At 41.6% G+C, this 11476-nt stretch overlaps 1 protein-coding gene across 1 annotated transcript in view; it reads left to right on the forward strand.

Moving 5' to 3' along the window:
- Nucleotides 1–11476, forward strand: part of VWF (von Willebrand factor) — a 224898-nt gene that overhangs the window by 202837 nt on the left and 10585 nt on the right. Inside the window, exons 47-50 of the mRNA XM_044996564.1 lie at nucleotides 1843–1959; nucleotides 7228–7326; nucleotides 8367–8495; nucleotides 10005–10044. Coding sequence (XP_044852499.1) covers nucleotides 1843–1959; nucleotides 7228–7326; nucleotides 8367–8495; nucleotides 10005–10044 — 385 coding nt within the window. The remainder of the gene's footprint in view (nucleotides 1–1842; nucleotides 1960–7227; nucleotides 7327–8366; nucleotides 8496–10004; nucleotides 10045–11476) is intronic.

The raw sequence follows: 11476 nt of genomic DNA on the forward strand, positions 1-11476 counted from the left end.
TTTAAATGCAGACTTCCAAGCAGGTGGCTGTATTTACCAAATGGAATTAGCTGTCACACTCATCTGTTTTCCCAGGCTTTTATTGAGTGTCATGTTTGAGGGAGACTAGAGTTGCTTTTAGCTTTATGGGGGGTTATTTTGGTTGCATTAGCTAACAGTGGGTTAGCAGATGCTGATGTTTTATTATAAATTTGTCTAGAGAATATTTGATTGGTGTATTGTACAAATGGAAAAAAATAATCCGTTCCTTATTTTACTCAGTTCCCCCACACCATAAGCTCTGTTCCTTGACAGAAATGTACTGTCAAGGCCCATTAACATGCTGATCTGAGAAGAAATTTATATACACATTACAGATGGTGCTTACGTTGCAAACTTTGGATCCTGATAGAAACTTCCCAAAAGTTTGGGGGCATTAGTGTCTGGGGGAGTTGGTTCTAACTTGCCTTTAATAAGTGTAACCCCAAATTTCTCCCCCCAAAATAACACTGATTTCAACATAAATTTAACTTCTTGCTATTCTACTGAAAAATGTAATTTCTAGCATGTTGGCATTTCAGAACTTTCATGAGCTCCTATGGGGAATCTACAGTTTATTACATTATTCCTTGTATACTGAACTTTCTAGTGGTTTCCTCCATACTAAATATGATGCAAAAACTTAGTGCTACTAAGGCACTATGTATAATACATTACCCATTTACTTCAAGAGGCCTGAGTCAAATATGACTATGGTCATAAATGGCAGAAATTTAAGTATTTTGAAGCAAGTCACCAACACAAAAACATCACGCATTGTTGAATAACTGGTGGAGGTGGGGCAGCGGGGCAGATTTCCGGACATAACAGGAAGTAGAGCAAGAACGATGTTGCACTTCAGGATTGACTGCTTCTGTAGGACTATATATTCTGTTTAGGTTCTTGTACTATGCTCATCACTGTGATATCTGAGCACCTTCCAGAGTAAAGAATAATAAAAAGCCTAGTGTTTTTCATATGACATTTCCTCTCCATTCCTACCCCACAAGGAAAAGTTATGAGTGTGGCTTCATGCCTGGATCCACCAAGTGCTGATATCCTCTCAGATTTATGAGCATGAACATTCACTATAAAAGATTAAAATAAGAGGGGAAAAAAAGGGTCCTGAGCCAAGCCTACAAGCTTGAGTTGGTACTGTGTTATGCATCCATTGGTTTGTACTGAGGGGCATTAGAAGGGGACGTGGTACTGGTACTTTCACCCCCCGCTACAATCTTTAGCCCAGTAGTTAGTTCACTCACCAGGGATGTGGGAAGCCCAGGTTTTAATCCCTCCTCTTGAGCAGGAACTTGAACTCAAGTCTCTCTCCTCCCAGGTGGGTGCCCTACCCACTGGGCTAAAGTTAGAAGATGGGTGTTGCTAGGAATCTAGCCCCAAACTCTTTGTTGCGGCTGAAACAATTTGGTGAATTTGTGTCAACTTCACAAATAGCTTTGGGTGGATGGAAACTGCATTTTTTCAGCTAATAAACTATTCATCTGAAAAATTTCACCCAGTTCTCATCGTAACTTGATGAACTCCTCTTCCTAGCAAGCTTGATGGCAGTTTTAAAAAAAGTGAACTCTTGATGGTTGGCTGCAGATAAATCAGCTAGTTAGGAACAGCCTCCTCCTGTTGTGTCTGTGTGATGATACAAACATTGGGTCTCTGAAGCTGGGGACAGAAAGGTTTTGGTTGCTATCCTCAGTCCAGAACAGCACTGCAAGATTTAATGAGTCGATTTCAAGCTAAGGTGAAATTGCTTATTTTCTTGAGTTTTAACAGATGATCACTCAACACTGCAAACCGATTCTAATGTTTCAGGTAGGGGAACGCCTGATGTTGGACCAATGTACGAATTGTCAATGTAGCCTCCAGAGGGGGCTGCCTATGAACTTCAAACTGACCTGTAGAAACACCACCTGTGAACCCTGTCCCAAGGTGAGTGGGAATGCTATGATCCTGGATTTTCCTGACTGTGAATCTATGCAGTCGTAAGGTCACCTCACCCATTGCATGCACCCCAATCTCAGAGTTCACAAGGTCCACTGTCCCCCTTCCCAGAAGTCTTGCCAAAGAAGGGTACAGTATGGTCCTGTATCTTTCTGCATCTGTGTCAGAGGTCCCATCCCAATTATGTTCTAAAGCCCCAGTTCAGGAAAGCATTTAATTTTTCATTGTGCTAAGGTCCACAAGTCTGTTACAATGGGTACTTCAGCCTGCTTACAGTTTGTGGGCTGAACTAGACTTTCAGTCACTAGCAGCAGGCAATGCCCGTGCCCTGAAGTTCCCTACAGTTTTATCTGCCCCCACAGCAGCTGGTGGTTCAGCCAGACCTCTCTGCTGCAAAGCTTTTCTGAGGAAAATTCCAAACTTTATTTCAAATTCCTGCCTAACAATTCAGCGTACTAATGTGTCTGTCTAATTCCCAGCTGCTTCCCTGGGCTGTATTTGCCTTTTGGGGAAATTGTCCCCTCAGCTCCGCTTCCCCTCTGAGGCTTTTGTGGCAGCTGGTACCCGTACAGGGAGACAGCTAGGCTGAAAAAGTCACAGGCAAAAAGAAAAGTCATATCTCCTGTTTTCACTCCCCTTATTGAGTATTTCACTGGGAAGCTTGGCTGGTTCTATGGGCAGAGTGCAGTTCTCCATTTCAACTTAATCCAGCTTCTTCTCCCCTTCCCTAGGTAGGAAAGAAGCCAGCAGGGTTGGAATAGTCAGCTTTAGGGGCAGGCAGATCCTCCTCCCTCATCTCCATGAGGGGAGTGATGCCAGAGGGACAGTACACCAGATGGAAAATTGCACATGAGTCCTTACAGCCCTCTGCCCGCAGAGCTCGACTGCCTCCTCTCTTTGGGCACAGATGGAGGGGCAAGACACAGCATGGACAATGCCACTGCCAGAGGGTGTAGAACAAGTGGGAAGTAACAGGCTCTTGGCCTATCATTTCTTTCTTTCTAGCCTCCATTTTATAAGTCCAGAAGATTCATCAGTAGTCACCAGACCAGATTCAACCTGGTGTCACTACGGAAGAGAAACATGACTATCTTCCTCAGTGATCAGGGTCTTGACCTTTCTAATTGGGGGGAGATTTCAGTCAGATTCACCTGAGTGACCTCCTCACTTTACAAGCCAGTCACAGGCAGCCAAGTCTGCGCGGGTACGGTCTCAGCCTCCCCTTGGTATGAAAAAAATCTGACTAACCAAAAACAAACAAAAAAGTAGGTACTGTCATCTGACACACTAAGTGCTTCCTCATGCAGACAGGGGTATTGCAATTATGGTAATTCTCCATCTAAAATGCTTGCTGACTTTTTCATGGCTTCTCCCTGAAAAAGATAGTGGGACACAAATCTGTTCCACTTAGATATAGCTCCATGGCTTTTGCCATTGAGATCAGATGTGCAGGCAAATCAGTTCCCAGCTCATGTACTAGGAAACTTTATGGAAAGCTGAGACTATTCACAGAGTCATTAGAAAAGTAGATTTACAATTTTGGTTTCTGCTAGATATTTTAGAACAGAATACAGGTCCCATGGCAAAGTGAAACAGTCCCTGAAGTACAACAAAGGAGAATAGCACTTGGCAAGTGATAGCTAGAACAAGCGCAGGGTGCTGAATCAAGAGTCATAGTGGCCTTCATTTGCCCCAGAGCATTCTGCATAACTCCCAACCTTCCCTACCTGGAGTTAAACCCCTGATTGGTGCCACCTTCTTTCATTTTGGGAGCAAACGGCTACCTACAACTTGTGTCAAAATATGGTGACTCAACATTGTTCAGAGAGGATACTCTATAAAGTTATGCAAGAATCACAGAGACAGCCTTGTCCTATTCCCAATCTTAGGCAGACCATGGAAATGCCAGGACATGAGATATAGTTTCATTTTATTTCAGATTAGAGTGATATAATCCATTCCACACCGAAGGCTGTTCTTTATCCCATTTCTAGACTCAGAGAGTCCATAACTAATAGAGCAGGGTGACACATCAAAATAAGTTCTTAAAGGAGCTCTATCTTCACATTCCCATTTAACTATCACACAGACAATTCTTTCTTTTTGCAGATAAACTGCCACCTTTTCCCCCCAATTCCAGTCATTACCATTTGATTGTACATGTGCTTCCAGGGACTCTTTCCAGGATCATAGTAGCAATAATATTGGTGTTTAGGAAAAAGGAAATTCACTTTTCTCTCTTTCTGGACAATTTTTCTGATCAGGGCTCTGTACAGAGAGAGTGAAACCAACACATAGACTGAGATGGTTTCTGGAGTATCTTGGATTTGTGATTAAGTCAGACATATAATTCCAGGGGAGTCAAATGTAGGCCTGGGCTGAGGATGAGTCCTATTGGGTGCAAGACTAAGCAGCGTAGAACCGAATCCAAAAGTATCTTCATTCATTGTAAATCAACATGGTGGGCTCATGATTAACCTCTTTCTATCTGGAAACAGCAATAAAGTGCTCTGTGGTCTCTTCATGTGTCAGCACTCAAGATGCAGTGTGACAGATGATGTCTTGCAAAGCTGGACAAGGTCTCTGCTATATACTTTCCCACCTCTTCCACTGCCCCCACAGGGCTGATCAAAAGCTAGGAAGGAGAGAACAGCAATAATATTGCCTATGTCTTTCTGTTGGAAGAGACTGTAGTTCTTGGGACTTACTAACCTCGCATTGGACCTTCCGACGTCTCTACCTTACACAAGAGGTCCGCTATTGCAAAAGCCATTCCTCCATTCAGCACCAGACAGGTTCAAGGTGGATACTTGGATAAAGTGATTATCACTCATGGACATTAAAAACAAGTTAACAAATATAACTTATTCTATTGGACAAACACCATCCATAGTTTAACTACTGCATTAAGCAAGTGACATACGGCCTTGAATTCCTCCAGGAGGCCTCTAATGTGGCTTTATGAGAGTGTCCAAGCAAAAGGTAAAATCTCCATCCTATGATGTTCTCAGTATGTTCAAGAAAAGGAAGCTTTGAACAATCCCCAACATTAAATGCATCCTTAGGGCAACTACCCTAATTCTAGCTCCTCAAGGTTATAGTGCACAACCTGAGAACCTCATTCTGGTCCTTACAGCTGTACTCAAATTGAACCCCTGTTGCAGGGGTCATTATACTTAACTATATTTTTAAAGTAGATTTCCTAATATCTATTATCTGCAGTCAGGTGAATTTATATAGTTGGGAACTTGCTTGCATGAGACCAAGTATTTTACTTTTAATTTGGACAAATAGCTCTCACAACTGTCAGCGCATTCATTCCCAAATTTAGTTCAGGAAATGTTCTTCTGTCAAGCAACAACGTCCAATCTGTAGGAGCACTGAAAGACTTACGGAAGAGAACTCACATCATCTGTATTGACATCTGGTTTTTGGCCATATGGCCATCAATATATAAATTCACCCTGATCTACATATTGATCATCCAGTCTTTAGCCAGAGTCATTTTTAGGTAGAATTCTTCTCCATTCTTCAGTGCCCAGGGAAAGATAGAGGATACATAATTTACCTATTTGTGGCTGTCCACGTTTAAAGAATGATCCTGCTTTCTACCCTGGAGGCACACTGCTGTAAAAATCCCATTGTAATGGATCTATAGATCTTAGCACAATGAAGAACAGGAAAATATATCTGTGCTTACCTAACATTTTCATTTTTCCTCATAGTTAATATCTGTAAATTAGGAAAGTAGAATGGAATTTTCCTGGCTGTGGATGTTGTCTCAATAAGAGCCAATTTCAGGGGGTTGGGCATACTCCCATTCCCATACCTATTGTAATGGCTACGTAGGCCTTATTTATCAACAAAAGGAAATTTTCATATATACCCAGATGAACTCTTTTAGTCCCACTGAAGTCAGTAGGTCTCAAGCACATGCTTAGGTGCTTTACCCTGTGTTTCATTCTAATTTCACATTAAAAGCCATTGTCATAAGGAACAAATCACACTTTAGAGTATGTGCTCTCAACAAGGTATCAACCTATGATCAGCCATTGAAATGATGTAAGTAAATGCAGTGCTTTGGGAAGTGCTGCAAACTACAGTGGAGTCTATTCATCATTTTATGTTATTTTGTGAACGATTCTAGATGCATTTTAAACTCACATTTTTGCTAGCAGATAAATTGAAAGGTTAGCAGTTCACCTAAATAATAATAAAGTAAGTAGTGTTTTTTCTGATGGTTTAATGGTTACTGTAAAAACATAAATGTTTCCTTTAAAAAAAAATTGTTAAAACAAACATATGGATAATATACATTTATTGGCTCATCCAGAAAGTGTTTGTTTGTCTTAAAAATGTTCAGCTCATCATAAGCAGCTGTTGGTTAAGTTAGGAGCTGGAGAAGTTGTAGTGGGGACTTTTATTGTCTTCATACGTTAACTCAATTCCTTTCTGGTTTTCTCTACCTCTTTCTTGCCATAACCTGCCTTCCCTACCATCCACTGCTGATTGATCTCTCTCTCTCTCTCTCTCTCTCTCTCTTCTGCTCCTTTCCCTCATCCTTCACTTCCTTCCCCATTCACCACTTCTCTTTGTCCCCCTACTTTATCTGCCAGTTTCTCCATCCTTTGACTCTCTCCCAATCTCTCTCTCTGTTATTCTCACCATTTCCTCTTCCTCTAGTCCACTCCTCCATCTCTTTCTTTTAACTTTTTCTTATCCCACCTTTCTCTGTTCCATTCTTCAGTCTTCCACTCTGGCCTAATCTCTCCTCCTCCCACCTTCCCTTCTTTTATACTGTTCACCAATCTCCTGGCCCTTTTTTTCCTAGTCTAGGTTTCTCATGCATCTTTGCAAGTTGTGTTGGCTTTAGGGAGAAGTCTTGTCTGATGCTGCATGTAAGGTTCATATGGCACATGGCAGCATTTTAGTCGCTTGTGCTTCATGGCCCTGATCCAGCACCATAATTTTGCCACTGATCTCAGTGGACACAGGATCAATCAGGTCTGCACATATTATACAATGTAACATACATGCAGCATCCATATAGTATACCACACAATAACAGCACAAGAGATAATGTCAAGTTTTATAAAAATCATTTAACTAGACCATGCCCATCCAGGACTTTTAGAGATGTTTTGATGAGTGTAATTGTGTTAATTGCATTTCCAAAACTTACATTTGGTTTGTGAGCGAGGGTGGAGGGGTCCAGAGAAGCAGAAAAATGCCACAGCGAATTTACTTGCATTGTAGAGCTACAGGATGGAAGAAATCAGCGGCTCCTGCTGTGGGAAATGTGTGCCAACGTCATGCGGTATCAAGTTGCGAGACGGAAGAATCCTATATCTGAAGGTTTGTTTTAAGCATACTCATTTTTGTTGACTAAGCGTAAATGTCATCCGTGCTTTTAATTGAGGCCACTGGTGCACGTATTCCTTTTCCCCTCTTCAGTTAGACAGTTAGACAGCAGCTGCAAACCCCAGTATTTTCAAAGAAATTAGAGATGTGTGCGGCCAAAGATCCCATATTTTGGATTAAATTCAAACAAATATGAACAAGACAGGAACAAATAAAGGTCAGTACAACATATGAATCCAGCAAAACTGTCCCTGGACTGATGTTTGAATTCAGTTGCCCTGTTGGTTATAGCTTAATACTGACGAAGTGGGTATTCACCCACGAAAGCTCATGCTCCAATACGTCTGTTAGTCTATAAGGTGCCACAGGACTCTTTGCAGTTTAATACCTGTTCATCATTCATTTCATTAAATGACCAGCAGCTATTGGAAATGGACCTGGGGCCCTCCCTTAAACATCAGAGGCTCTTTGCGTGTTAAAAAGCTGGCAGCGTGTCTTAGGAAGTAGCATGTATGTACCTTTTTTCATTAGTTTGTTTAGGACTAATTTTTGAGCTGTTAAGAATCTCCCCATGGTAACTAATGTTAAATATTCATATACATGTTTTCCTCAAAAGACAGAACACAAAGCTACAAACTTAGGGCCAAATCCCCAAGCTTGTTGTTCACATTTTACTCAGATCTTATTCAGCAAAACTCCCCTTGGAGTCAATGGGAATTTTGCCAGAGTGAGGACTCAGGCAAGGACGTCTGTTTTTGGCACTTAATAAGGCTGCAGGGTACGTGCTTTCTCACATGTCTGCAGAGTACCATGCACATTGAGGGCATCATATAAATAAATAATTAAAACTAGATGGTCTTACTGACCCACACATGTATTTAGCAAAGTTTTCCATGTTTTGTAATCCTCCCTGCTGAGGCATATTAGCTGAATGACAACGAAATAATAGCAATAGCCAAACTTTATAGTTTCCTGAAAACTGTGGCCTTCGACGTTGTTTTTGTGCTAGGCTAACAGCTCTTAAATCTTTACAGCCGAATGAGTCAGTTCAAGATGGCTGTGACAGTCATTCTTGTAAAGTAAATGAGAAAAGGGAATTTATCTGGGAAAAACGAATCACTGGCTGCCCTCCATTCAATTCCAGGAGATGCTTGGCTGAAGGGGTAAGTAGTGAAATGGGTCCTGCTTGCATGTTTCTGAATATGTTCTGTCATGTTTATGGGGCTTTATATAAATCCCGTATGAGTATTAGGGATGGGTAATCTAAGCTTCCACCTTACACCTCAGCTAAATTGAACCTGAACCTTTTTTTAGGTTCAGAAAAGGGTTGTTTTTTATTTTATTTTAAATAATAAATGTCACAGGCTCCTGCGTATCCTGGTTTCAGATGGGACTATAATAAGCATGGGAAAAGCTGATCTTCCAATATTTCCAGCCCATCCAAAGCCAGGAAGTGCTGGGGACCAGAGGGCGAACGCTGATCTCATGATGTTCTTAGTCCAGATTTCAGAGCAAAGAGGTGTGGAGAAGCATTTGAGCTTTTGGAGTCTCAGTGGAATTGAACCTCCAAACTTTGTGTTTCAGCCATCACTAAAGTGCATGTGTGCATACGATGTAGGGGCAGATTCTGGCTACTCTTGAGTGTGAAGATGGAAGGAGGATGCAGATAACCTTCCTCTTTGCATAGGGAGCAGACTAAATCCAGGTGCTTGCACTCCCTAGTGCAATAACATGAGGATTGGGAGCACTGCTGGACATGCTAGATGAGTCCCTCCAGATCCAACCCCTTCTGCATTGCTTGATAACTTGAGGCCAGCCTGGGGTTGGGACATGGAATGCAAGCTATGGTCTTTTAAAGGATATAGCACTTGCTGCTACTGCAGGTTTCTGCCTGCCTGTGTCTTCTTATAACATGGCAGTGGGTAGTGAGGTCACAGGCAAGCCCACCCTATATAGTGGATTTCTCTCATACATGCACAAAGTGAACAGCAATTTTGAGACTCATTATTCAGAAAGATAAAAGCCTTTCATGAAAACTGTACTCCTTTTTGCTGTCACTACTGCACATACCATGAGTGTATTATCTCCCTCCAATGGTCTCATTTTCAAACCAAAGGATAATAGTTTGCTTTTGAATTGGAAAGTCCCACTATCCAGCTCTCATTTTTTTAAAATACATTTTCAAAATGCATCTTGGACCTAAATATGTTCCTATTCAGTTACTGACTCACAGGTTCAGGTGACTCTCTGAAGCAGGGTCAGAGATCCAGTGGTAACAGTGGCAGCCATTTTAAAGAAACGTAAATGAAAATATAACTACATGTGCCCCATTTTTAACCCTCAGTAACACAGAAAGTCATCAGAGTTATGGCTCCAAAAGGTAAAAATTGGTTTGTAGAGCTAATGATATTCAGGTGTTATAAGATAATGATGCCCTAAGACCAATATCAGTTGGTTGTGTGGAAAAACTTTAAAGCTGTTTAATATTCCTAAACTTTAATGAAGTCAAATGATAGGAAAATTAGTATTTCTACATACTTCTATTATATGTATAACACAGGAACATAGTTCATAACTTCTTATTATAGAGAAATTGAATATAAGTGTGACTATTTTTAGATGTGTGTGTAAATACTATTTGTGCCTAAACTGCAGCATGTATTCTCTCGTAGGGTAAAATTGCAAAAGTTGACAATACCTGTTGTGAAACATGTAAGTAACTGTGCTACAAACGTCTTTCTTTTACAACCTCTCAAAATGTAGTCTACTACATAAGAAGCCATGTTTTGCATTTATGATATGTGTACAGTAAAAGAGCGCTAATTCAAAAAATTCAAATAAATGTCAACGCTGATTCACATATTTTTGTGACTAAAATCACCAAGTTTGTCTCACTGTGAGCTGTGTGGTCATATTATTCATGATTGTTTAGACTACAGCAGGGCAGGGGCGGCTCTACGTTTTTGGCCGCCCCAAGCAGTCATGCGCGGGAGGCGCCCCGGAGCCGCGGGAGCAGCGGACCTCCCGCGGGCATGACTACGGAGGGTCCGCTGGTCGCGCGGCTCGGCTGGACCTCCCACAGCTGCGGATGGTTCGCAGGTCCGGCGGCTCTGCTTGAGCTGCCGCAGGCATGCCTGCGGGAGGTCCAGCCGAGCCGCGGGACCAGCGAACCGTCCGCAGTCATGCCTGCGGCAGGTCCGGTCGTCCCGGGGCTCCGGTGGACCTCCCGCAGGCATGACTGCGGCAGGTCCGCCGGCCCAGCCTGCCGCCCCCCCGGGAAAGGGCCGCCCCACGCGCGTGCTTGCCGCGCTGGGGTCTGGAGCCGGCCCTGCAGCAGGGTATGCCTAAAAAACATTGGTAAATCCCCAAAATTTCACACATTTTAGTGTGAATAATCAGTCATTCCAAAATTTATTATGAATGTTTATTATTCATCATTCATTATTTTCCTGTTGAAACAATTTCAGTAATTTAGCCAGAGATCAGGAACAGCTCCACACAAACTGGGTGACCAATCAGTCAACCCAATATTGAATATATGAAGCAAATGTTTTGTGAGTACTCAATAGGCTTAAAATTATTTTAGTAAAACAATCTAGTGAAAAGTGAATATGGAAAATAATAAATATGGAAATCATGATCTGTTCATGAATGATTTAATAACCAGAAAGTGAGATAAATTCATAACAAGTGTGTATTTATAATGAACAGTTTGACTGGGTCTCAGAATAAACAGTTTTGGCCAATCCTGCAAACCCTTAATCATGTGATCCTTACATAAATAATGCCATTCATTTCAGCGGGTAGGGTTTGTTTGCATGAATAAGGGTTGCAGAATTGTGCTATTATCCCCAAACTAACCTTTGAATATTTCTATGAACATAAAGGCTTTAAATTTTCAACTTAATTGGTGAATAATTATGAAGTTATTTTAGCTCTTAACAAAAAAAAAACCAGGACTTTTTTTAAGGTCAAAATGTCAGCACCTGGTGTGCCCTCTGTTCTCTCTCTTTTATTTGTTCTGGGCATGTGCTAATAAATAAAAGATTGCAAGCACAGCAGACCATCACTGCACAACCATGGTAATTGCTGTAACAATATACCACTTTGGAGAAGTTAACTCCGAGCACTTGCTTCCATGGCC

Source organism: Mauremys mutica, chromosome 1 (assembly GCF_020497125.1).
Source record: "Mauremys mutica isolate MM-2020 ecotype Southern chromosome 1, ASM2049712v1, whole genome shotgun sequence".
Classification (NCBI taxonomy): Eukaryota; Metazoa; Chordata; order Testudines; family Geoemydidae; genus Mauremys; species Mauremys mutica.